Raw genomic sequence first — 25,914 nt, 5'->3', positions numbered from 1 at the left:
TTTCATAAGGCTTGAAACATACAATGTTGAGGTCCTCTTTAAGAATACAAAATCACAGATATAAAATTAGGTGCACAGCCTTGAAAGGGACTTCTCCAGAAAAAGGGCACTGACTCTTAAGGTTCATTAACTTCTCAATAAATTCTCCTCTGATTAATTAGTGTCGGCTCTCTGTGCCCAGAATTATGAAAAAGGCGGGAGGGCCCTAGAAAGAAAATCCTCGTCTAGCTTTCTTCCCACGCATCCTCCCCAAGCCAGCTGAGTGGTATAGACCTTTCCCCAGGTCCCAAGGTAAATGATGTCAGAACTGAAATTGCACCTGATTCGCCCCCCCGCCCCGCCCCCCGCCAATTTTGTCGTTCAACAAATAGTTACTAGTCACATCTACTCACTAGGTGGAATGGGCTCTAACTGCCTGCTAGCGTTAGGATAACCAGGTCTTTGATGTCTCACTTAGGGATTTTACCCATTCTGGGAGATGTGGGCCGTGCTGCTGTTTCTTTCTGTCCTGGCACACATATAGCCTGGGGTAACATGCGGTCTTGTTCTGTTCAGTTGAGTTACAAGTCAGTCCTCCAGGACGGCAACGGTAGGGGTGGCTTTGACTCGCCGAATCTTCCAGCAAGTATAGGCTAAGTTATACAAAATGGGCGTGTCTGGAGCTTACCAAGAGACCCTCCCCCCTCGTCCCCAAAGCTTACCAGGCAGAGACACCCAGCCCCTTTCTTCTTTACCTCACGTGCGCAAACACCCTCTACCCTAGCGGTAGTAGTCCCCTCCCCCTCCCACCCCGCCCCATTTTCCACCTTCAGCCCCCCCTCCCCGAGAATCTCCCCTCCCTTACTCCCTCTTTCCTTCCCTCCCCGCGGGCCAGCCGCGCTTGGAGCTGCCCTGCCGCGCGGCGGGGCGACGCGGTGACACCTATAGGATTGCTTCCGGGCACTCCCCAGCCATAGGGGGGCTGGCCCGGGTCCGGAGCTCTGCTGGGCCGGCGGCTCCACGGCGGCTTTACTGGGGACGCGCGCACCCGCCCGCCTGCGTTCTCCCTCTCTCCCTCCCGCCCTCGCGCCCGGCGCCCAGAGCCGCGCTCTGCCCAGGGCGGTGGCTTCGCCGCGCCCCGCAACGCTCCTCTCCGGGGGCCGCTCCCTCTTTCCCTCCTCTTTGCGTCATGTGGGGCACTTGATGGTTTTTGTTTTTGTTTTTCCTTAAAAAAAAATCCTCCTTTAGCCCTTTCCACCTTCCACCTCCCCCTTCGTCTCCCCAGGTTGATATTTTTTTCCTCTTCTGTGAGCTTGCCCATGAGCCTGCTCGGAAGCTACCGGAAAAAGACCAGCAACGATGGTTATGAATCCCTGCAGCTGGTGGACAGTAACGGGGACCTAAATGCAGGGAGCGGCGGGGGAGGCGGCAAGCTGAGAGTGAACGCCGGGGCGGCAGCGGCGCGGAGTCCCGCCCGGCAGCCTCAGGACCGCGCCAGCACCATGGACAGCTCAGGTAGCGCAGCGGGCGGGCAGCGCCCCGCTGAACTCTGCAGGGCCCTCCAGTTGTGGCCCAGTCCACTGACTCCCAACCCAGTCCGGCTTCGGAGAGGACAGGATGAAGGCGAAGGCACCTAATACCACCAGGGTGTCGCGTCTCTAATTTCTGTAGTCCAGGGAGCTAGGAAACGTTAGATCAGTCCGGAGGCCCAGTGACCGTAGCGATCGCCTGTTAATCTCTCTAGGCTGCTAAATACACCAGCTGGGGGCGGGGAGAGGAGGGGAAAGGGGAGGGGAGGGGTGGACAGGATAGGGGAGGGGGTGGCTCGAGGAGCAGTTGGGAAGGGGGCGGGGAGAAGCAGCTGCTTTCACTACCCAGCTGGATGAGGGGAAGAGGTGAAGGACGAAGTGTGCTGATGGTTTTTGCAGACTGCTGATGGTATTTATTCCAATTATTATTCTCGTAATGCTGATGTTATTTGCAATTCTGTAAAGCTCTGCCTCTTCTCTACTCTGCTGTCTGCTAGGTTTAATGCTGTTACCTTTCTTGAGCAAATTTTACCTGGTATCTAGAGCCCTTTTACACAGCTTTTATGATTTGCACAATGAAATTTTATTTCATCTGTTGTTGGCTTTGATCTTGTTTATCTTTATACTTTTGCACTGAGTGTATTAATATTTCATCAACCTCTATATGTAAGGAAAATGGAAATGCCTCTAAACTTTACATCTGGGCTTGTGACCGTCTTTTAGAAAGTGTTTTAGCAAGTTGGATTTTCTCTTGGAAATGTTCTTCTGGCGATTTCCATAGCATAGCAGTTACTTAATATATCCATGTTGGACCAGGAATGTCATTATAGCTGTTTGCTTACCTTTTCAAGGAACCAAGATAGGAGGATTGTTTACGTAAAGATAACTTATAATTGAGGTGCTCAGTGGTTTGTTCTATATTGGTAACTTTAATACTGGACAACTGAGAACTCCAGAGGAAAGATTTGTGTTGAGTTGTTTGGGCAGTCATGAAACCAAACTGAATTTAATTCCTGCACTTTGCAAACAAATGCTTGTTTCTTTAAATCGTGTAATGGCTCTTCTTGGGCTACCATTTTCTATTTTCCTCATCCTATAAGTGGGATGAAATATTGTCCACAGATGTTCAAGTGTCCAGGCTGAAAACTAATTTTATCCATGTAAGCTCCTATTGAAGTTAAATAAGATATTGGTGGTGTGTTTTCTCAGTACTATTTTAAATTAAAGCTAAAATTATTCCCTAAGGGACTGATGGTTTCAAGGGCTTTGGTACTGGGGTTGTACATGGTTATTTGATTTATGTTTTTCCAAATCTGTGATGTATCAAAGTACAAACCATCTTTTGACTGGATGTGATCTCCTTTAAATCTTACAAAAAAGATTCATATACTCTAAATGATGCTACTGTAATCCTTTGGGAACATAGTGTGCATATAAACAAATAACTGAAATGAAAATGAACATTTCCAGATGAGTATAGAGGAGCCTCGCTTCAGGGAAATGAAATTCTGAACATTTCAATTTTTCATAGAGATTTTTCATTTTAAAAATTGGAATTTTTAAATAAGTATGTTAACATTGTAGAATAAATTCTACATATATTTCCTGAGCCTGGTTATATGCCAGGCACTGTGCTAAGCACTGTAGGGAAGACAGTCATAAATGAGACAATTCTGACCTCTACGGGGCCATCGTACGATAAGGGCGGTAACTTGAACGCAGAGCAGCTTATGCTAAGTTCTGGATTTTTGGGTTTTTTTCCCTATCTTCACAAAATCAGACTTTTCCAATAGGTTTAGAGAAAAAGAATGAATTGCCTTGATAAATTGTTGTAATGAAAAAGCATTTTTATTAATAATACTGTTATCTCTAAAGTGCTTTTGCTAGGAGTTGATTCTTCAGCTTGATCAAACTAGCACTATATGAAGAGGTTGCAGGGATCGCCATCCACCCCCTTTAGGCTAAGAGAATATTGTGGCTTTGTTTCAACACGCATTTCGGGAGAATGCTGTTTGGATGAGCGATTGGTTCTTGAGAGTGGGCTTTCTTGTAGCGGGTAGCAAGTTTCATTTACTAGAGCAACTATATCTGTCCTGTCTAATTATAGTTCCTTCTTCTAAGATTTTCAAAGAGTGGCCTTGTGCAATGTAAATATATCCATTTGTTTAAGATATTTAATTAAACTCATGGATCACTTCTAAACCAGCAGTAATCTGCCCGTTTATTCAACTGATCGTACTGTGACATGCTGGATAGGACAGGTGGTTCATGGGGCTTTTGCTCTAACGAAAATGTTTAAGAATGAAAAAAATATGTCAAGATCCCTTAGAGAATTTAAAGCTTAGTCTTAACAATACCTTACATCTATATAGCTACTTATAATAGATAGGACACTTATCTTATTTCATTTCCCCAGAATTCTATTACATAGGGTAAGCAGCATGTGTCTGTGCCTAGAGACTTGGGATCAAACCTCTGCACTATTGTTACTAGCTGGAAAACCTAGAAATGTTTAAGCCAGTTCCCTTTTTATAAAACTAAGAACATCATAGTTGATCTCACCATAGAGCTTAAGTTTGAGGCTTGAAACAACATGAGAATACCTTTGCAGTTTTTCTTCTTTTTATTGTCTGTGCCCTTCCAATTTATGAGATGAGGAAAGTCATTCTTACAGATGGCAGGAGACTTGTTCAAGGTAAAATAGCAAGTTAATGACAGCCAGATTCGAGTCTTCTGACTCTAAGGTCTAAGTTTTTCCCCATTGAACTACGCTATCTTTCTGTGTAGGCATAATATCAATCATTGTTGAAATGGAAACAATATTATCTACTTTGATTTTTCCTGAGATGTTCAGAGAATTTAATGACTTTATAAGTCAACAGATTCCAGATAGATTCCAGAACAGCCCCTTTGCTGGATTTGTCTTGCAGAGCTGTCTGCCTGTCCTGGCTCACTTTCTCATTTTTAAAATTAATTAATTAATTAATTTTTGGCTGCGTTGGGTCTTCATTGCTGTGTGTGGGCTTTCTCTAGTTGCGGCGAGCAGGGGCTACTCTTTGTTGCGGTGCGCGGGCTTCTCATCGCGGAGCGCGGGCTCTAGGTGCGCAGGCTTCAGTGGTTGTGGCGCGCGAGCTCCGTAGTTGTGGCTCACGGACTCTAGAGTGCAGGCTCAGTAGTTGTGGAGCACGGGCTTAGTTGCTCTGGGGCATGTGGGATCCTCCCGGACCAGGGCTCGAATTCATGTCCCCTGCATTGGCAGGTGGATTCTTAACCAGTGTGCTACCAGCGAAGTCTCACTTTCTCTTCATTTAAATTATTCTCTAGAAGAGTGTCATTCAAAGGTCATCCTCTCATATCCCACATGGCATTGCAGCTATACCAATTCACTAGCTCAGAAACTTCATACTTCTCCTGTGTGCATTTTGCCTTCCACGGAAAGTAGAATCCACAGAAGTAGAATGCCCAATCTTGAGTCACTAAAGTGTTCCAACATAAGGCTTTATTTACAAAGGTCATAATGACAAGTCATAAGACAGTAGACCAACTAAAATCCAGATTTTAATGGGATTTAAATGTGTAAGGGTGATGAAGAATGCTAAAATGTTTTCTTGCCTTGTATGAATCTGACTGAAAACAAAAATTATCTTTAACAAATACTATTCCAGGTAGTGTTTAAACACAGCACCCACATTTTGAATCTGGCTTTAACTTTATGAAACATTTACTTGGATAACTTCATAATTCATTGAAATATCATCAGCATATATGTACTAATATTACTTATTTAGGAATACCTGCCCATTTAAGGGTCTTGAAGGTTGAAGGCAAAGTTGATTCACCCAACTTATTTAGTTGTGGCTAAAGTTTGAATGACTCTGGATAACCATTTAAGGATGCACTTGTGTCAAATTTCAAATGCTTGGAGACTGCCATGTTTCATAGACTTAGGAGAATCCATGTAGCCTATGATATACACTTTCTGTGAGGAAGCTTTCACTGCCTTCTGAGGCAGTACCTTTGGACTGCTCTCATTGGTACAGAGTACTTCCTTTTATCTAGGCAAAAATCAGCCTTTCTGCCCTCTATGTTTCAAAATAAATCTAACCCCCTTCCAAAGGTTTTTCATCAATTTTTATTATAAAAGTTTTCCATGCTCTTGGCTAAAAAAGAATAAAAGATTTCATAAAGGAATAAAATGAAAAATGTAGAAATGTACCTTCTCCCTCTCTGATTTTTTAGGTCCTTGCCCCAGAGATAACCCTTATTGAAAGTTTGTGTAAACAAATATAGGGCTTCCCTGGTGGCGCAGTGGTTAAGGATGCGCCTGCCAATGCAGGGGACACGGGTTTGAGCCCTGGTCCAGGAAGATCCCACATGCTGCGGAGCGGCTAGGCCCGTGCGCCACAACTACTGAGCCTGTGCTCTAGAGCCCACAAGCCACAACTACTGAGCCCACGCACCACAACTGCTGAAGCCCACGCACTTAGCCCGTGCTCCCGCAACAAGAGAAGCCGCCACAATGAGAAGCCCGCACACTGCAATGAAAAGTAGTCCCCACTTGCCACAACTAGAGAAAACCCGTGTGTAGCAATGAAGACCCAATGCAGCCAAAAATAAATAAATACATTTATATAAGAAACCCCCACCAAAAATATATTGTGTATATATATGTGTGCTTATATGAGATTAAAACTGTAATAAAATACAGATTCAAAGTTGTAACCATGTACCTTTATATACAATTGTTCAATAATGTTTAATGATAAAAATAGCTACAATTTAACGACTACAATCCAGACATTGTGCTAAGCATTGTACATATGATATCTTATTTAACCCTCATAAGAATTCTTTAAGGTGGGTGATAGTTACTTTCCTCTTATAGTTGAATAAACTGAGGCACAGAGAGGTTCAGCAAGTTGCCTGAGGTTACACAGGCTCCACTCATTCTATATTGAGTAAAATTCCATAGAGAAATGCCTATAAGATTGCAAATGAAGAACTTAGTAGTAAATGTTTCTATCTGCTTCTTTCCCTGAGGTAAGAAGAAATAAGAGTGTCTGAGGGAGCTGAAATAAATGTAGTTGTTTTTCACGTTGAATCTCGTGAAACAAGTATCTCCTTTTGTATTAAATATAACATAAAGAATTTTAAAATGCTGGGAACTAAGGAAATAGAGCAAAAACAGTATTGGATAAGGCTTATTAAATCCTGATGTAACGCTGAGAAAAGAGTATAATTGGTGCAGCTTCATAAATTTATGGAACAATGTCTTGCCAATGAAAATGAGTCCCTGCTGCTCTGGGAATTAGGTCCAGAGTATTCTTAACTGGACATCAGAAGTCCCCTCTAGTACCTCTGAAAGCCAGCGCAATAGAACTTCATGTCCTTTCTTTACTGGTAGGTCCCTTGCCTCCCACCTGCATCTCTATGCTTCTGCATACACTGTTCCCTCAGCTTAGGCCAGCTTATCCCATAGCCATCTAGATGTCCACTTTTCCAGGTTATCTCCTACTCATTCTTCAGGACGTGGTTTCCATAATCTTAAACCCTATAAGCTGCATGAGATGGAGCATTCTCCATGCTCCTTCAGTGGCTTGCACGTCCCTGTCATAGCTGTCATCACATTGAGTTGTGATATGTTGCCTAGCATGTCTCTCCATCTAGACAGTAAGTAAAGTTCAGAGCAAGCCTGTCTTATTTACCTTTGTATTCTTGTCACTGCTTGGCATTCATTAGGAGCCTGATAAATACTCTTCGAATGAATGAAAGCATGAACGGAGTTGAATTTTTAAAAAGGGCATTTATAATGAAGTATGCCCATCCAAACCTAAAAATAAGCATACAGCTAGATTTTCACGGAAATGAGGCCAGACTTGAAAGAAATGAAACTGTTGGCAAAAAGCTAGACCAGTTCAATAATGAGCCTTTTTCATATGCAGGGATACCAGAGGGGAGAGAAGGATGATTAATACATAGTCCCAGACTCCCAAGAATTTTCTAATGTGTAAATAATTAGCTTAACGAAAGACTGCTTTCTTGATCAAAAAAAATGCAATCTATTGTATGATTCATCAAGGCAACGTTTTCAGCAGAAAAACAGAAACACTAAGTGTATACAACTAAAAAAATAGACTAACAATAGATGACTTTTCTCTGTAGATCTGTGTGTTTCATCCGTATCACAAGGTTTGAATCTTAGCCACTTTCAGGTTTAGTGTTAAACATTTTTTTGGTATCACCTTTGGCCATGTGTAGTTATATGCAAGCTTTATGGTGACTTACTGCTTTTTATCACCTGTACTCATCTTGAACTCCTTTTGGAAAGAACCTATAATTTTGAGGTGGATTGAAGAATCCTGCAGTTTAGATTGTACATTTCCTTGTTGCCAAAACTTGTAACTCAGGAAAAAAAATAAATTACAGTTAGTGTATATTAAACAGTTTCTCTTGAAATCTACTTGGAAGCTTTCGACAGAGCAGCTCAGTGTATGAGAATTAGTGCTTCACGGTCAAAGGAATTAGGAAATTTCATGACATGTGTTAAGAGATCTGGCAGTTTCTGTTACCTTTAATTGCTTTACCTGACATGTCACAGGCTATAGTCTAGATCCAAAATACCTTCTTTTTTTTTTTTTTTTTTTTGCGGTACTCGGGCCTCTCACTGCTGTGGCCTCTCCCGTTGCAGAGCACAGGCTCTGGACGCGCAGGCTCAGCGGCCATGGCTCACAGGCCTAGCCGCTCCGCGGCATGTGGGATCCTCCCGGACCGGGGCACAAACCCATGTCCCCTGCATCGGCAGGCGGACTCTGAACTACTGCGCCACCAGGGAAGCCCCAAAATACCTTCTTATTTCAATAATGCATCAAAGCATAATTTTAACTGGGGATAGAAATTAAAATTCAGCTGTGTATGGTGTTACCAATGAAATAGCCCCATCACAGAAGCAATCAGATGACCCAGTAGCTTCTGTGCAGTGTTGGGTTTGCATGTGCAAAAAATTCCTGTTGGCATGTTGCAACTAGTACTCTACCTGGTGGCTGGCAAGTTTGTTTGGCATACGTTGTAAGCCATTTCCTGATTTTAGAAATATTATGCTGTGAAAGATGTGCACGCTGGAATTGGGTGTCTAAGTGGTATAATAAGAGACAGAGAAAGTGTGAAGGGGGTGCAGAAGAAGCAGCCATAATTTGAACCAGGAGGACTAGGGAAAGCCACAGTGGAAAGTGATGTTTGAGCCAGATGTCAGTAGGTGGAGAAGGAAAGGAAAATTGTTTGGGGCTGAGGGCTAAGACACAGTGGCCTCATCATGCACAGTGTGTTGAGAGACCTGCATTTAGACCTGGAAGCTGAAGCCCTGATGGGTAGGAAGTGCTCTAGTGGATGGCACTGGAAGATAGGTCCGGGTGAGTTTGCTGAGGAGCTTGGACTTTATTCTGCAGGCTGGGGGAGGTCGCTGAAGGTTTGGGAGTGGGGCTGAGGCAAGCCCGACTTATCCAACAGGCATAGTGCCTAGGGACCACAATAATTTTAAGGCCCACAAAAATGTTTTAATTTCAATTTCTTTTAAAAACTGGAATAAATAAGTAACAGTAAGGAATTCATCTTTATATCAATGCAGTAAAAAAATATGTAAACTTTTTTTAAAATGGGGGAATGGGCACAGGAAGGCAGAAGTGCCCCAGGGCCCACAGAGTCTCTTGCAGCTCCAGAGAGAAGAATGTAGTGTGTGAATCCTGAGGATAATTTGCATCTGTGTAAGGGATGGAGTCCATCTGTGTCCTACCTGTGTCCTGGCTGCATCATATTTTCTTGACGTGCTGGTTGAAAACACTGATTCCTAGGCTCCAGGAATTTCTGATTTGCTAAGGAGGGAGGAGGTGTACTGAAAGAGAGAGCGTATATATACGCCTGGAGGACAGGGAGAACAGTTACATGGCAGTTTAGTTGATGCCCTGAGAAATAGCTAAGGCCCAAGCCAGGGCAGTGCCAGTGAGACTGAAAGGAAGAGGCCGCTCCTGAAAGCATTATGCAGAAGAGTGGACAGGCTGACAGCTGACCGGATGTGGGGCGGGAGGCCTAGAGAAAGCTAGAGATGATTAGCCTGGATGGCAGCAGGAGAGGAGGTAGTATTTCCAGTCTTTGCTAGAAGTGGAAAATGTGACCAACTGGTTTTCTCTGCTGCAGATGCACCACGGGCACGTGTGTGGCAGGGCTGAATATGCTGTCAGCTTGGCACAAGATTTCACCAGGCTTTCAGCTCTTTGGTAACCTGCCCATCAGGCTGTGCAGATCTCCAGGGCAGTGCTGTGGAGGGGCAGGAGGCGGGAGCAGAGCCTGTGTTTGCCTGGAGGGAGGAGTAAGGTAATCGGTGGAAATGCTAGAACCGAAGTTCTGTGGCACTGGGCTGAGTCCAGGACCGAGGCCGGAGGCCAGGACCGTGTAGGGTAGCCAGCCTGCCCTTACTCCCATTCTCACTGGATGAGCCCTCGGCTCTGGTTCCTTGCCTGGTGATGGAGGCACAGGAAGAAAGCTCAAACACCGAAGAAACTTGGAAGATGATTACTGCAGCAGGAATTCTCGGTCTCTATGGAAACAGACAAGTGCCTGAAAAAAAACCCTGACCCTAGGAATTCTCCAGGTCTGCTTGTACCTGCATTGGGCCACTTGAGCATTGCAGCACAAGTCCTAGCAGGACAGAAGCCCTCATTTCTCCTTTCTCTCTCCTCCTCTGCAGCCCTTCTTCCCTCTCTTTGCTTCTTTCTTTCTCTTTCTCCTTCACTTCCGTCTCCAACTTCCTCGTCTCCCTCTTTCCTCCTTTGCCTCTGCTACCCTTCTGCTCTGTTGTTCTCTCTCTTTTCCCCTTTCCTGTCTGGATCTCCTCCCTTCTCCCCAGTCAGTGAGTCAGCATGTTTTGGGAGACTTGGAGCCCCATACCATAAGAAGTGTGTGGATGACTGTAGTTTTGGGGGGTGTGTGTGTGTGTGTGTGTGTGTGAAACTTAGATCCCAGCCTGCTGCATGTGGTCCAATAGGTGTGAACAATGGTGTCACTTTCCGGTTTGGGTAATTGCATCTGACCTACCTAAAATTTCACTTGCTGTTGCAATTAGCAAAGTATTCCAGGCTGTGACTTGGTGATGAGAGGTTTCATAAGCCTCCATCCCAGAGGTAACTGCATTTCATTCAGATGAAGGAAAGAATTTTTCTTCCTAATTCGCAACTAGGGAGTGCAAGATCAGAGCTCTCCATTTCCCCCTCCCTGTCTCTCCTACCTCACCCCTGCAGGAACGCAGATCTTTCTCTTCCCCTCTGCTACTGCTGAAGCCTAGATAAAATGCTGTGTTTTCAGTCTTTACAGTTCAGTTTGCTGGTGCTCTTGCATAGTGGGGGTATTAGGGAATCATGAGTCAGAAATCCCAGACACAAGCTCTGGCTCTGTCATTTGCAGGCTGTAACCTTGGGCAGGTAATTCAAGTGAGAACAATCATACTGACCCTGCCTGTTTCACAGGCAAGGTGAAATGTAGCTGATAGCACCGTGCAGTGAATAATCCTTCATTTATTCACTTCACAGTGTCTGTGGTCTGCCTACTATGTGCTGGTATTGTTCTAGGCACAGAGATACAATGCAGGATGAGACGCAATCCAGTAAGCAAAGATAAAGGATTATATGGAGTGTTAAATGCCATGGAGGGGACCAGAGTGAGAAAGGATAACTCAGGGTGGTGGAGGCCAAGCCAGCAGCAGGGCCCAGGTCTTCTGACATATCGGAGTGTGACGGAGATTGCAAAGGAGGAGGCCTGAGATCTTGGGCACCCAGTGACCAAGATGTATCAGCTACTTTAGGAGAAGACAAGCTGGAGGGATAGAACAGGAAAAATTAGGTTTTAGCTGTTAGGGAAATTGGCTTATTAGGTGCCTCAAAAAAGTATAGCAGGATTTCGCTTTAATTATCCGTCTTAACACCCAGCCGTTAAACCCCCTCCCAGGGTAGGAGGCTGGCTTTGTTTCTCGATGTGCCAGGAGAGAAGTGTCTCCGTTATGCCACTTACTGGTACACACAGCCTGGCAGGCTTTCACGCTGTCTTGTTTTGTGAGCATTTGCAGTCCTAACAGAATACAGTTCTATTTCATATGTTGCTTTGTTTTCAAGCCATTGCATGAGAGCCGGGCTTCTTGTCTCAAAAACCAAAACCAAACCAAAACAAAAGCCCCTGTTTTTGTTTATAGCAGTGGTACCTGTTTATGAAAAGAAAATTTAAAACGATTCAGAGAGTGGTATAAAAATGAAAATAAAAGTCCACATTTTTTCTCTCAGCTTTTAGTTTTACTCTCCAGATATAATTAATATTAATGATTTCTTGTATATACTTAGAAAATATGCAAGCATATATAAGCTTATATACAACCGCATAGACACATGCAGATTCCTGCACACCCATATACACATACACGCATTCATATGTAATGTATACTTGTATATCCTGGAATCTTATACATGCTGTTACATAACTTGATCTTTACTTAACACTATATCTTGGATAACTTTCTACATTAGTACCTAGAGATGTAACTTATTTTCTCTAATAACTGCTTTGAATTCCACTGTCCAAGTTCCTCTATTGATAGGCAGTAAATATCTTTGAACATAAATTTTTGTATATTGCATATGTGGTATATACCTCTGGGATAAATTCTTAGAAATGGCACTGCTAGGAAAAAGAGCCTGTTCATTTCACATTATGATAGATCTTGCTGCATTGCTTTCTAAGAACCTTGTACCAACTTAGATTTCTACTAACAGCGTATGGGATTACTTTTTCCCCCCACAACCTTGTCAAGGCTGAGTATTATCAAACTTCTTAATTTTTGGCAGTCTCATGAATGAGAAATAGTGATAATGCTTTGTTTAAAACTGGCATTACATGTTGATACTTCCATGAGTTATTTTTGTTTTTGGAAATGGGGTTTGATTACTTTTTATTACATAGGTAATATATATCTAGGGAAAAACAATTTAGAAAATGCAGAAAAGCACACACACACACACACACACACACACACAATAACTGATAAACTTGTTTTTCATGGATGACCATTATTATTAACATTTTGGAATTGATCCTTTTGTCTCTTATCTATGTGTAAAAATATGAATGAAAAGATTCTCTGTTACCTTATTGGCTCTCCATTAATTGTGGCTACTAGTCTTCTTGTAGAATGCTGCAGTACATCAGTGGAGAGAGCACTGGAGTTGGAGCCAGTGATTGTTCTAGATTCAAGTTTTGAAATCACTGATTAGCTTTGTGACCTTGGGCAGTGCCTTTCTCATCAGATTGTTAGGAAAATCAAATGGGATAAGGTATAGAAAAGTGCCTAGTGCATTCCCTGCCCTAGAGTAGATGCTTGATAAGTGTTGGCTGCATCAAGTGGTTGAAGCTAAGGGAGCCCATGTTGGGAATATTTTATTATCCTGAGTTTTCTTCAGAGTGGATTATTTTACTTCTTCATTTTACAAGGTTCTGAGCGTTTTCTTTGTTATATTCGTTCTTGGATTGTTCATAAGCTTTACGACAATGTGTGGTTACCATGTAGTCCTCATAAATGTGGAGGGTTGTTATCAGCAGAACTCTTGGACGAGGCGGTCAACAGGCTTGATACATTATAAGGTCCTCAGGACAGCCCAGTTGAAGGAGAATTTTCAGGGTGGAGGATGAAACCCAGGAACTTTCCAAGGATGAAAGGAATCTGCTGTTTATGTTCTAAGCATGATTAGTCATTGCTTATATTTATTTATTTATTTTTCCCAGTATTGCTACAGAAGCTAGTTCACGTAAAGCAGTGGTTCTCAAAAATGTCTGGGGACATTTTTGGTTGTCACAATGTGGGGGAAGGGTTGTTCCTGGCATCTAGTGGATAGAGGCCAGGGTACTGCTAAACATCCTACAGTGCACCAGACAGCTCCACACAGTAAAGAATTATCAGAGCCAAAATGTCAGTAGTTTTAAGGTTGAGAAACTCTGATGTTAATGGAATGAATATATTGATTATGAGTTAAAGATAGTGAACGTGGTGAAGTATGCATTCATGGACCCACCAAACTAATGGTACTGGTCAGTGCTAGGCTACAAATTAAACCATACCTAAAAGGAATTTCTTCCTGGCTGCAAGAAGTTCCTTTGCTTTTCAGAAAGATGGTGTGGGAAAGGCCTAAGTTATAAAATGGTTCTGTTTGGCTGGGATTATTACCTGGAGGCAGCCGAAGTCCTAGAAAGTTCAAGTTTGTGTCTCAGTCTCTTTGGAATCCAAGATGACTTCCTTTGTTCATTCAAGCATTTATTCATTCAGCAAACACTATTAAGTGACTACCAGCCAAATAACTGTGCTGTGAAATCAAAAAGAGAAAGAAACAAATGCCCTAGAAGAGCATAGAAGACAGTATTGTGGTTAAGAACTCAGATCTGGATCTGGATTATATCCTGGGCTCAAATTCTGCCTCTGCCACTTGTAATTTATGTGATTCAGGTTGTGATTTTAGGATGAGGTTAAGAACATCTACCTCACATGATTGTTGTAATGATCAAAATGTTGACAAACATAGGATGTTTAGAACAGTGTCTATCTCAATACAATGTTCTTGTTATTTTTAGTTCACTACTGTTACTGGCATCTTGGAGCCCTGTGGATTATCTAGTTTAGGGTTTTCATTTTGATTAGCACTAGATTCCTTTTTCAATAAAGCCTTACCCAGACTGTTACTGTATGCAATACATGAAAACAGAGCAACTCTGGTTAAAATAAGGATGGGAGGCTGGGATACTGCTTTCTTGGGACCACTTGCCTCTCCTGCCTCAGCAGTGGTTTCTTGTGTGTAATTGCAGAACCTGGGGCTGAGTAGCATCCAGCTTGACAACCACTGAGCTCACCTAGTCTACTGATTTTGAGAGTGAGGGAACCGAGGCCTGGAGAGAGGAAGTGACTTAAAGGGGGGATGAGGCAAGTACACAAATCACTCTGCTGTGCACGTGCCAAGCACAGCAACATGCACTGGGAGGGAGTTGGGAGAAGACAGAGACAGACTTCTCCGTGCTTAGGTTTATGTAGGGCTGGTCTTGAAGGATGAGTAGAATTTGAACATTTCAGATAAAGTAGGAGAGAATATTTTCAGAGGAAGAAAAAGGTGATAAAGGGATGGAGGAAAAATCATTCAGAGTCTTTAGTGAAGGCTCCATGTCTTAGTGAATTATCTTTGGTTGCAAGTAATAAAAGCCATTTCAAAACATGTTAATGGAAAACCAAAGGAAGGGAGTTGTTATAAAGTCACAGGCTACCTTCTGAGTCCCAGGGTCAGAGAGTGGAGCCCTGCCTCATTTGTGCCTGGAACTCCAGAGCTGAGAGCCTCCCGGCAGCCCTTCTCTCTAGTGCTTCACGGTTCTTGTCTTGCTTCTTCCTATGCATTTGCTTTATCCTTCATCCTCTCTCTGTAGACCAGCTTTCTGGTCTTCTCTTTGTAGAATAGCTTCCCCAAAGTTCCCAGTTTACATGTCACTAATTCAAGCATTCAGTCTTCACTGATCATCTCTCTGAATCCCAAACTCTAAATTTCAGGAGAGAATCCAGTTGGCTTAATAGGTGTTACATGTGTACCTCTCATCCAGTAGCTGCAGCCAGGGTGGAAGATGTGAGGAGCCTGTCTTGTCGTGTTAACATTGCTGGCAAAGCCCTACTCAAACTTGAAAATGAAACACCGTGACCTGCAAGTTGCTCCTTTACCATCAGTGGAGACAGGCGTCTGTGTATCTATAACAAAGTATGAGGTAAAGAATCTGGGCAAGAAGTAAGTTAGTGGGTTGATGAAGCCTACTCTGAGGATGGACAGTAATGCTGGCTCTGAAGTGTCGGCAAGAAGGAGCTGAGGGAGACGTTACACATAGGAGCTGACTGGAAAGGTGGAAGAACATGGAATGTTTGGGTTATAGTGAGCGTTGAGTACCTATGAGTACCTATATGTGTCAGAAAGTTCAGTCATTCACTCAGACAACAAATATTTATTGAAGACTTCCTAGAAGGAAGGTATGTTAATGGATGAAGAAACAAAATTAAAATAGTTAAATTGCTTCTCCAGTGTCATAGAGAATGAGAATATGAACCATATCTAGAACGTTTTAGTCTTAAAATTTTTTTCTCTGTAGTTTCTTCATTTATGCTTTTTCTTTTTTTTAACATCTTTATTGGAGTATAATTGCTTTACAATGTTGCGTTAGTTTCTGCTGTATAGCAGAGTGAATCAGCTATACGTATATCCCCATATCCCCTCCCTCTTGCGTCTGCCTCCCACCCTCCCTAAACCACCCCTCTAGGTGGTCACTAAGCACCGAGCTGATCTCCCTGTGCTATACAGCTGCTTCCCACTAGCTATCTATTTTACATTTGGTGGTGTATATATTGTCACTGCTACTCTCTCACTTTGTCCCAACTTCTGCCTCCCGCCCCCACCCCATGTCTTCAAGTCCATTCTCTACGTCTGCGTCTTTATTCCTGTCCTGCCCCTAGGTTCATCAGAACCATTTTTTTTTAGATTCCATATATGTGTGTTAGCATACAGTACTTGTTTTTCTCTTTATGACTTACTTTACTCTGTATGCCAGACTCTAGGTCCATCCACCTCACCACAGATAACTCAATTTCGTTTCTTTTTATGGCTGAGTAATATTCCATTGTATATATTTGCCACATCTTCTTTATCCATTCATCTGTCAGTGGACACCACAATGAGATATCACCTCATACCAGTCAGAGTGGCCATCATCAAAAAATCTAGAAACAATAAATGCTGGAGAGGGTGTGGAGAAAAGGGAACCCTCTTGCACTGTTGGTGGGAGTGTAAATTGATACAGCCACTATGGAGAAGAGTATGGAGCTTCCTTAAAAAACTAAAAATAGAACTACCATATGACCCAGCAATCCCACTACTAGGCATATACACTGAGAAGACCATAATTCAAAAAGAGACACATACCACAATGTTCATTGCAGCACTATTTACAATAGCCAGGACATGGAAGCAACCTAAGTGTCCATCGACATTTCTGCTTTTTCTACTTGATTCTACAAGGTCAAAAATGATGTAGAGCAAGGGTAGTGGCTCATGCTTTTAATTTTTTTTAAATAGCTATTGAAATTGTGCATTGTCCTAACTTCCTAAAGCGGGAATACATACATAATTTCCATAACTATGAAATGATTTTTGTGTGAGTGTATGTTTGTTTTAGGGGGATTCTTTGGGCAGGTGATTTCTAAGATCTCTTCTAACATTTCAGTATTCAGGGACTTGGCTCTCTTTCATCTCAGTAATGTTGGCAACCGGTTAGGTTTAATTTATTGTAGAATTGCTTATAATAGAAAAAAATGTAAAGCTACCTAAAATGTTCCAAAATAGGAGATTGGTTCAGATAATTATGATATGCCTATATGGTATTACTAAATAGCCATTAAAAAATAATTGTTCAGATGGATCAACAAAAAGGTCCTACAGTATAGCACAGGGAACTATATTCAGTATCCTGTGATAAACCATAATGGAAAAGAATGTGTGTGTGTGTGTGTGTGTGTGTGTGTGTGTGTGTACATATATATATCTGAATCACTTTGCTGTACAGCAGAAATTAACACATTGTGAATTAACTATACTTCAATAAAATTTTAAAAATTGTCCAAGGAATTTTTAATATGGGAAGAACCTTAAAATATAAAATTCATGAAATAAGATAAACTACATGCTAAATTAACCTATGTAAAGACACACACATATGTTTGTATTTACACCCAAGAAAATCATTTTAAGGATGTGTAATAGTCTAAAAATGAAGGAACTAGATCAAAATATTATAAAAGGATATTTGGATAGTAGGGTACCAGTGATTTTAACATGCTATTTTTATGTGTTTTGCTACAGTTTCAACAATGAATTTACATTTCATAACTATAATTGTATATAACTGTATTCTTTTTCTGTATCTACTTTTGTAGCTAAACTTTTTATTTAAATAGTTAAAGATTCACATGCAATTGTAAGAAACAATAGAGAGAGATCCTTGTAAAATTTGCCTACTTTTCTCAGTGGTAATATTTTGCAAAACTATAGTGTAATATCACAGCTAAGATATTGACATATTTCCCTGGTTTTATTTGTATTAGTGTGTGTGTGTGTGTGTGTGTGTGTGTGTATAAGTTCCATACTGTTTGTCACTTGTGTGGGTTCTGAATCAACCACCACCGTCAAGATACTGAACAGTCACAGCATACCACCAGGAGCCCTCATATTGCCCTTTTATAACCATATCCACACCCACCACTATTCTTTTAAAAATGCAGTCAACTCTAATGTGTAGTGCATTTAAGTAACTTTGCTTTTTCATCCAAAGCGTAATTGTAGAACCTTGGAGTTGGAACGGACTTAGCCGTCTGATTGGTCACTCAGAATATGGGAATTTTAGAAGGGTAGTGAAGAAGTTTATGATTCTCTGGTCTCCTTCAAACACATTATCAACTTGAGCTCTCTCCCTACCGTTCACTTTAAACTCCTTTGCCTCAGTAATGCAGGTCTTAAGTTAACTCTCATTTTCTCTGGAAACCCTCGTCTGACCTTCTAACTCTGGGTCCGATGCTTCTCCTCTGTGCCCTGATTATACTCTGTATTTTCCTCATTGTGGTATTTTCTCATCTTATTGCTCATAGATAATCAATAAGTGTTGGATGGGTGGATAATGTCTGGATAAGAGTTCTTCCTCAGTTTCTGATGAGACTCCAACTTCCAGCTCTTCTTCTCCTACTCTCTGAGAGGCTTTTGACGCTGCCTGCACTTCACAGCATGTATACGGCAAGCCCTAAGTTTATTTTGGCTGAGCAACTACTTGCCCAGTCCACAAATTTCAGTCTTCTACCTGCCGATGCTGCCACCCGGATGAACAACTCATCTTCTGAGCTCCTCACATTTTTCTCTTTTCCTTCTCCATTTCTAAAGTTAATATTGATGACCTCTGTAAGCAGCTGTGAGCCTAGCACTGTGCTACCTGCTTGATATGTATTATCCCCTTTTAACACAATGGACTTCAAATTATGTTTTACTTCCTCCATTTTTTTTTTTTTTTTTTTTTGCGGTACGCGGGCCTCTCACTGTTGTGGCCTCTCCCGTTGCGGAGCACAGGCTCCGGACGCACAGGCTCAGCGGCCATGGCTCACGGGCCTAGCCGCTCCGCGGCATGTGGGATCTTCCCGGACCGGGGCACGAACCCATGTCCCCTGCATCGGCAGGTGGACTCTCAACCACTGCGCCAACCAGGGAAGCCTTACTTCCCGCATTTTTAAAATGATGAAACTGAGATTGAAATAAAGGTGAATTACTTGTTCAGGATCATGTAGCCAAGTAAGTGGCAGAACTGGATTGAAATCCAGGACTGTCTACTATAAAGCCCACTTTTCTGAACAGTCTGTAGGAAGAAGCTGTTTTAATTCCATCGTCTTCCAAATCTCAGCACTTCCTCTAGGAGCCTGTCTAGCCCCTGACTGAACTCTTCCCATCAGATAACTCCACACTGTGGAAGGCAGCTATTCTCCTGCTGGACAGGAATCATCACCTGGAATTTGTCTTTCTCAGTGGAAATCTGTCCATCACTCTCTCAGTGCTATATCTAGGCAGGTTGTGGTTCTGTCCTTTTGTGCAACATAAATTCCTCTGAATCTATAGATTCCTCATGGTATAGCTAGAAGGATTTTAATAATTTTCTGGTCTTATCTATTACAGATGAGGTCACTGGCGTACAAAGAGGAGCCGTGTTCAACTTACTACCCTTGAGTTACTTGAAGCCTAATCCTGATGCTTTGGTTTACCTCTCTCCTTCTAGCTCTTATAGTCTTTCCTCGCGAGATGGGTTTTTTCAAGCTTCCATTGCCCTAGTCATTCTGCTATGAATACTCCAGCTGGCCACTCTCCCTCTTGTTTTTGGAGCTGACCTCAATATTCCAAATTTGATTTGATTGCCTGGAGTTCTAGAGAGGATGTTTAATTCTGCAAGTAAATATGAGAACCTACTATGTGCCAGGGACATGTTGTAACCCTCCATCACATTCTGCCTTTCTTCTGCTTTTCTCCACATCCTCTACAATATATGTGAGATTATAGCCTGGGCTGCAGGTAACAAAGGCCATGATATCTATGGCTTAAACACATGGAAGCTTACTTCTTGCTCATATAAAAAGCCTGATCTGCAATGGCACCTTTACTCTGTGGAATAACTAGGGTCCCAGGCTCCTTCTGTCTGGTTGCTTTATGCTCCTTAGGGTGTTCCCCTCTTCCTCGTTGTCTGAGAGGGCCAAGTAACACTTTTGTTTTCCAGGATACCTCGTCTCTCTCAGAAATACTCTGGAAGTTGCACTCTGCCACTCACATCTCACTGGTCAGAACTTAATCACATGGTCACATATCGCTGAAGGGAAGCCTGGGAAATGTAGTCTTTTATTCTGGGAGGCCATGTTACCAGATAAAAAATATTCCCAGAGAAAAAGAAGGGGATAATGGATATTAGTGTGACAAATGCAGTCTCTGCCACCTCCCTCCTTGTGTTTCAACTCCATGAAGATAGGCCCGAGGTTAGTACTCTATAGCCACTGGCCTTCCAGGCTTATGAAATGCCATTTCTAGGAAAGATAGCAAAGCAGGACCCCCTAGAGTAGTCAAGAGAAATTCCAGAATTTCATGAAAGACTGAAATTCAGAATCTTTGATGAGGAAGTCACACTGGTAAAAAATAGCTGCTATTTGTTTAGGGCTTTTACTATTTATCTGCCGTGCATGTGTTAAATATTTAACATTAATCATCTTATTTAATTCTGAGAAGATTCCTAGGAGGCAAGTACTATTATTAATCCCCAAATTACAGATCAAATTTTCCAGAGAGATGAAGTCACTTCCCCAAGGTCACATAGCAAACACGTAATGAAACGGCCGCCTGTTTATCTTAGTGCGTTGGCGGCCTGTGGTCATCGTCCTCTTCACGCTGATGCCAGACGAATTAAGGATGCTCATTAACACTCCATAAAGCGGTCTCATGATCCTCATAATAGCCAGACACTCCTAATTATAACCTGAGCAGGAAGTGTTGTTTTAAGTAGGTTATGAGCCCCGAGTTGAAAGCACGGGTTTTACATCTTGTTGGCCGAGTGTGAGCTCAGGTCAGAAAGAAATATTTGGTCACCACATGGGCAAAAGCCATTGTCCTTGTGTCCCATCTTGCCATCAGCAGTGTTCCTTGGGGTATTTTTGTTTGCCTGAGGAAACAGGTGCACAGAGATATCGAAGGGCTTGTGACATGTGGTAGAGTTGGGATGTGGCTCCGTGTGGATCTGATGCCAAGCTGGGAATCTTAACTCGCCCGCTGCCTCGTGCTCATTACTTTGATGGGCCTGAACCCTGCTTCCTCGTGTTCTGGAGGCTCTCAGTGTACCCTAGCACCTGTGCCAAGCCTTAGGTTGCTAGCTTTGCTGTGCTTGGTTAGAGATTATAGGCCCTGATTTACCACAGACATTTCTAGGCCCTCATTTGTGGATAGCCTTGCTTTTTATCATTTGCTTGGTTTTTTTTCTCTTGTGGATGTGGCAAATGAGTTATACATACAAATATTAACAATGGGGCACTCTATGAGGAAGCCGAGTCTCTATGGTCAAGTCTCTTTTCCTACCCCAAATCAGCATATATAGACGACAAGAGGGGCACTTGAAACCTGGATATTTCGGAATAACAAATATTTGGTGAATTACGGGGTAGTGATGGGGGCTACCTTAGAGCTGGTGAGAGAGGACACCTTTCTGAATGGGTGAATATAAGAAAGGAGTGATGTTTTTGATATTAGCAATGATTTATAAGAATATTTAAATCACCCTTTTCTCTTAAAACCCATTCAAGCACTTAAACAGTTAGAAATCAGATGATTGCATTAGAATCTCAAACCTGGAATTTATAGAAAATGGGAGGGTACTCAGAGGGTGTTCTGTTGGCAGAGCGGCTGAGCTGCTCTGAAAACAGTGGCAGACTCTTTTTTTTACAGTGACTAGAGCCTCACAGATGTGCATCCACTAGCAGCAGTCCATCCATCACTAGCAGATTTGCACATGGTTCCAGTTTGGGCACTTGGGTTCTTCATCTAATGCTAATTCAGCTATTCATATTAAGCTTTGTAACATACTAAGAGGTTATTTAAAAAAGCAAAAAGAACACAAGCCTAGTAATTAATTGTGGGAACTTAATAGTACATTCTGGACTTGTTTGGTATCTGCCCAGGATCAGCAGAGATCCTTCTGATATACTTCCAATAACAATAAAAATAACAGCTTGGAGAAATAAGCAGACTCAGGTGGGGAACTGAGGTTCTGGGAAGAGCTTTATCTTTCATCCCATTGCTCTTTGGCATTGCCTGTAAGTACACAACATCAGTGCCTTGTTTTTAGTTTACAAAGCACTTCCACAGACATCATTTTACTCCAATTTACAACTGCCTTTGAGCTGAGTATAATTATCTTCATGTTATGGCTGAGGAGCCTGAGGCTCAAAAGGGGTAAGTGACTTGCCCAAGGTCACAACATAGTTGGCAGGTGACAGAATCAGGACTGCAACGCAGATGTTGCACTTGTAGTCATAATTTCTGAAAAACATTGTAGCTTTAAAATCTTGAAAAGCATCAGTGCCATCACTAGGATAATGACTTAGGGATTTTTTTCCTCCGTGAATATTATTTTAAACATTTTAAGGAAATAACTGCAAATTCTGTTCTATACTAACCCTAATAATGTGTTCTGTAACATCCCTGAGTCCAGAATTCCTCAGGACTATTTGATTTTTCCCCAGCTTCAGTCTTTAATATCACCTTGTGTTTAATTATATCATGTTGAAAGCAGAGCCTGGAGAATCATTATTAAGGATTTGTAGGTTGTTTAAATGACCATTTTTTTTTAAAAAAAGAAGCATAGATATGAATAGAAATAAAATTATTTTGCAAAGTAACCAACGCTTTAGTCATGTTCATATCTGATTCACTCATTATAAGAAATTCTTTTGAAGATATATTTTGAGTCCCTTGGACTAGATAGAATAGAGAGAGAAAGGTAGCGATTTTGTTAGGTTAATTTAACTATCCCTGCTTTGGGAGAGGGCAATAACAAAACTTAATAGCAAAAGAAAAAGAGGACTCCCAGATGAGATTATACTTGCAAAATTTTCTAGGCTGACAGGAAAGCTGCAAGTATAAGATGTAATCATGTTTGACACAAGAATTAGGAGGACATAGACTACAAAACCCTTAAGCCTGACAGCCTCTGGCAAGGTGGTAAATAATATGAGGTTTTTTAGAGTAGCTTTTCTCGGGATAGAGCACAAAATATAATACATATAACACATGCAGGATTGTTCCTGGAGAGGAGACAGCAAAAATACTCTCGAGACAACAAAGGATACCTAGGAAAGCATGTACAAAGTTCCAGAAAGTGAGAGCATGGGCTGTTGGAAGAGCTGCAGGTGGTTCCCTGGGACTGGAACAAGGAGCCGGAGGATCTGGGAGGAATTCGGGAGGTGAGACTGTAGAGGCAGGCAGCTCCCCATCATTCCAGGCTTGTAAACCCTGTTACTTGGAGCACCTAAATGTTTCATAGAAGAGAGTGATAAGGTCAAATTTGCATTTTAACAAGATGCCTTTGGAGAGGATCGAAGAGGTTCAAGGCTGGTGGTAGGAAGATCAGCTAGCTGGACACTCAGGAGAGATTGTCCTGATTGAGATGAAAGTGGCCTGAACTAAGGTACTAGCTAGTAGTGGGTTCCTAGAAAGGAGGGATAGATTTGGTGCTTGCCTATGGGAACCGGAATGGGGGGAGAGGAGGAGACAAGTTGATTCTCAGATTTCTTTGTATCCACCCATTCTTACCACATAACTTTCTATGCCATAAAATCATTGTGGGCATCAGTGCTTTTGCGGCCAATAAATAAGAGAGATTTGTTGATTCTTGAACTAATAACCACTCTCACCCCAAGTTGCTAATGTCCTTGGGGCTTTTTTATTCAAAGAATCTTACAGGCAGATGATTACCTTTTTTTTGTATATGCCCATATCTCTTTACTCAGGGACCTTTAATTCGAATTCAGGAGGAAACAATTGTTTTAAGTGGCTAACCAGAAGTATGGTGATTCAGCTTCTTTAGTTAGAAGCTGATAAACCTTGTAGTGTATATACCATATAAACACCAAAACACATGTGTTTCCTTTAATATAATAATGACGGTGGCAAGAATGAGTGTAACTAAAATTTGAAGGCCTGTTGTATATAGTTTGAGACTCCCCATCACCTACAAGATAAAATTCAGTGTCTTTAAGGGGCACACAGCCTTCCATACTGCGGTTCCTACCTACTCTACCACCCCTTGCTCAGCACTCCCTGTGCAGTATTGCTGGCTAGTTTATAGCTCAGAATTTAAGGTCAAAATCAACAGTATGTATTGAGCCAGACACTTTGGGAAATAACAGTGCCCAACACAAAAAATATGTATTCTTTTATAGGGCTTCTTTTCTAGTAGGAAAAAAATCAAGGTAAAAAGTACGATGAAGAAAAATAAACTAAAATAAGAAGATTGGGGGCACTACTTTATATAGGGTGATCTGGAAAACTCTGAAAAAGAAGCATTTAAGCAGAGACCTGTAGGAAGTGAAGAAGCAAGCCATGTGGATATCAGGGGAACAGTGGGATAAGTAAATGCCAAGGCGGTGAGGCAGTTGTATGTTAAATAGAGGAATAGTTTGGCTACAGCAAAGAGACAGGGGAAGAGAGGTACGAAATAAGGCTGGAGAGGTATGCAGAGGTCAACTCCTGTAGAGCCTTTAGGCCATAGTGAGGACTTTGCTTTTTACTCTAAGTGGGATGGGAATCCATTGGAAGATTTTAAGCAGAAGGGTAACATGACTTGCCTTATTTCTTGAAAGAACACTTTTGTTGCTCTTTATTTACCAGAGTGCAGGGAGGCAAGGGTGGAAGCAAAGACACCAGTTAAGAGGCTGTAGCAGTAATTCAGGTGAGAAATGATGATGACTTAGATCTGTGGTTGGTAGCACTATAGGTAATGAGAAAAGGTGGATTATATCTATATATGTGTATATAAAAATATATACATTATGTATTATGGCATATAATGTGTATAATATATAAATATATGTACAATTTTCTAATTTCTTTTTAAAATTATTTATTTTTATTATTTATTTTATTTTTGGCTGCATTGGGTCTTCATTGCTGTGTGCGGGCTTTCTCTAGTTACGCCGAGCGGGGGCTACTCTTCGTTGCGGTGCGCGGGCTTATTGCAGAGCACGGGCTCTAGGCACGCAGGCTTCAGTAGTTGTGGCACGCAGGCTTCAGTAGTTGTGGCACGCAGGCTCAGTAGTTGTGGCTCGCGGGCTCTAGAGCGCAGGCTTAGTAGTTGTGGCACACGGGCTTAGTTGCTCCGCTGCGTGTGGGATCTTCCCGGACCAGGGCTCAAACCCGTGTCCCCTGCATTGGCAGGCGGATTCTTAACCACTGCACCACCAGGGAAGCCCCATCTAATTTTAAATATATATAAAAGTAGGAAGGAGAAACAACATAAGTAGATAGTGGAAACCCATATCCCTGTTACCTAGCTTCAACAATTATCTACCCGTGACCAATCTCATTTCTTCTATATCTGTACCTGCCCCCTGGATTATTGTGACGTAAATCTCAGCCATAATAATCAACTCATCCAATGTGTCTCTAAATAGAAGGGCTTCTTTTAAAAACATTATCACAATACCTCATTTTATCTAGAATATTAATAGTAATTCCTTAATATCATCAAATATCCAGTCTGTTCAAAATTTCCCAGGTTTTAAAGTGAGAGTCTTATTTTTTCCTTTCTACAATTTGTTTGAACAAGGATCCAAATAATGTTCATGCATTGAGGTCAGTTGACATGTCTCATAATTCTCTTTATTTTCCAAAATTTTCTTTCCTTTTTTTTTTTTTTTGTCCCCCTGCATATCTTTGTTGATATAAATCAGGTAATTTGCCTTGTAGGTTTTCCCCAAAGTCTGGATTTTTCTGACCGCATCCCTGTAGTGGCACTTAATCTATTCCTCTGTCCCCTGTGTTCCCTGGTAGTTAGCTCTAGAGGCTTGATAAGATTTAGATTCAGATTAGATTTTTGCAAAACTGTCTCATTGATTGTGTTTTGTATTTCCATTGGGAGTACATAACGCATGGTTGTTTCTGTTTTTGTGATCACTGCCTAGTTCCATTATTTTATCAGGAGTCGCAAATGCTGAATTTTATCATTCTCTCTTTGTTAGCTGGAAATTCTT

The 25,914-nt window shown here is 41.9% G+C and overlaps 1 protein-coding gene across 5 annotated transcripts in view; it reads left to right on the top strand.

Annotated features, from left to right (window-relative positions):
* Positions 1-25,914, top strand: part of DNAJC6 (DnaJ heat shock protein family (Hsp40) member C6) — a 155,747-nt gene that overhangs the window by 60,009 nt on the left and 69,824 nt on the right. Inside the window, exon 2 of one of the 5 annotated variants that reach the window (XM_060304700.1) lies at positions 1,265-1,494. The exons of the other annotated variants lie outside the window; for them this stretch is intronic. Coding sequence (XP_060160683.1) covers positions 1,299-1,494 — 196 coding nt within the window. The 5' untranslated portion in view covers positions 1,265-1,298. The remainder of the gene's footprint in view (positions 1-1,264; positions 1,495-25,914) is intronic. 5 annotated transcript variants of the gene reach the window in all.

The sequence above is a fragment of the Globicephala melas genome, chromosome 1 (assembly GCF_963455315.2).
Source record: "Globicephala melas chromosome 1, mGloMel1.2, whole genome shotgun sequence".
NCBI lineage: Eukaryota > Metazoa > Chordata > Mammalia > Artiodactyla > Delphinidae > Globicephala > Globicephala melas.
The sequence above is the reverse complement of the archived record's forward strand: the minus strand, read 5'-3'. Positions and strand labels throughout refer to the sequence as shown.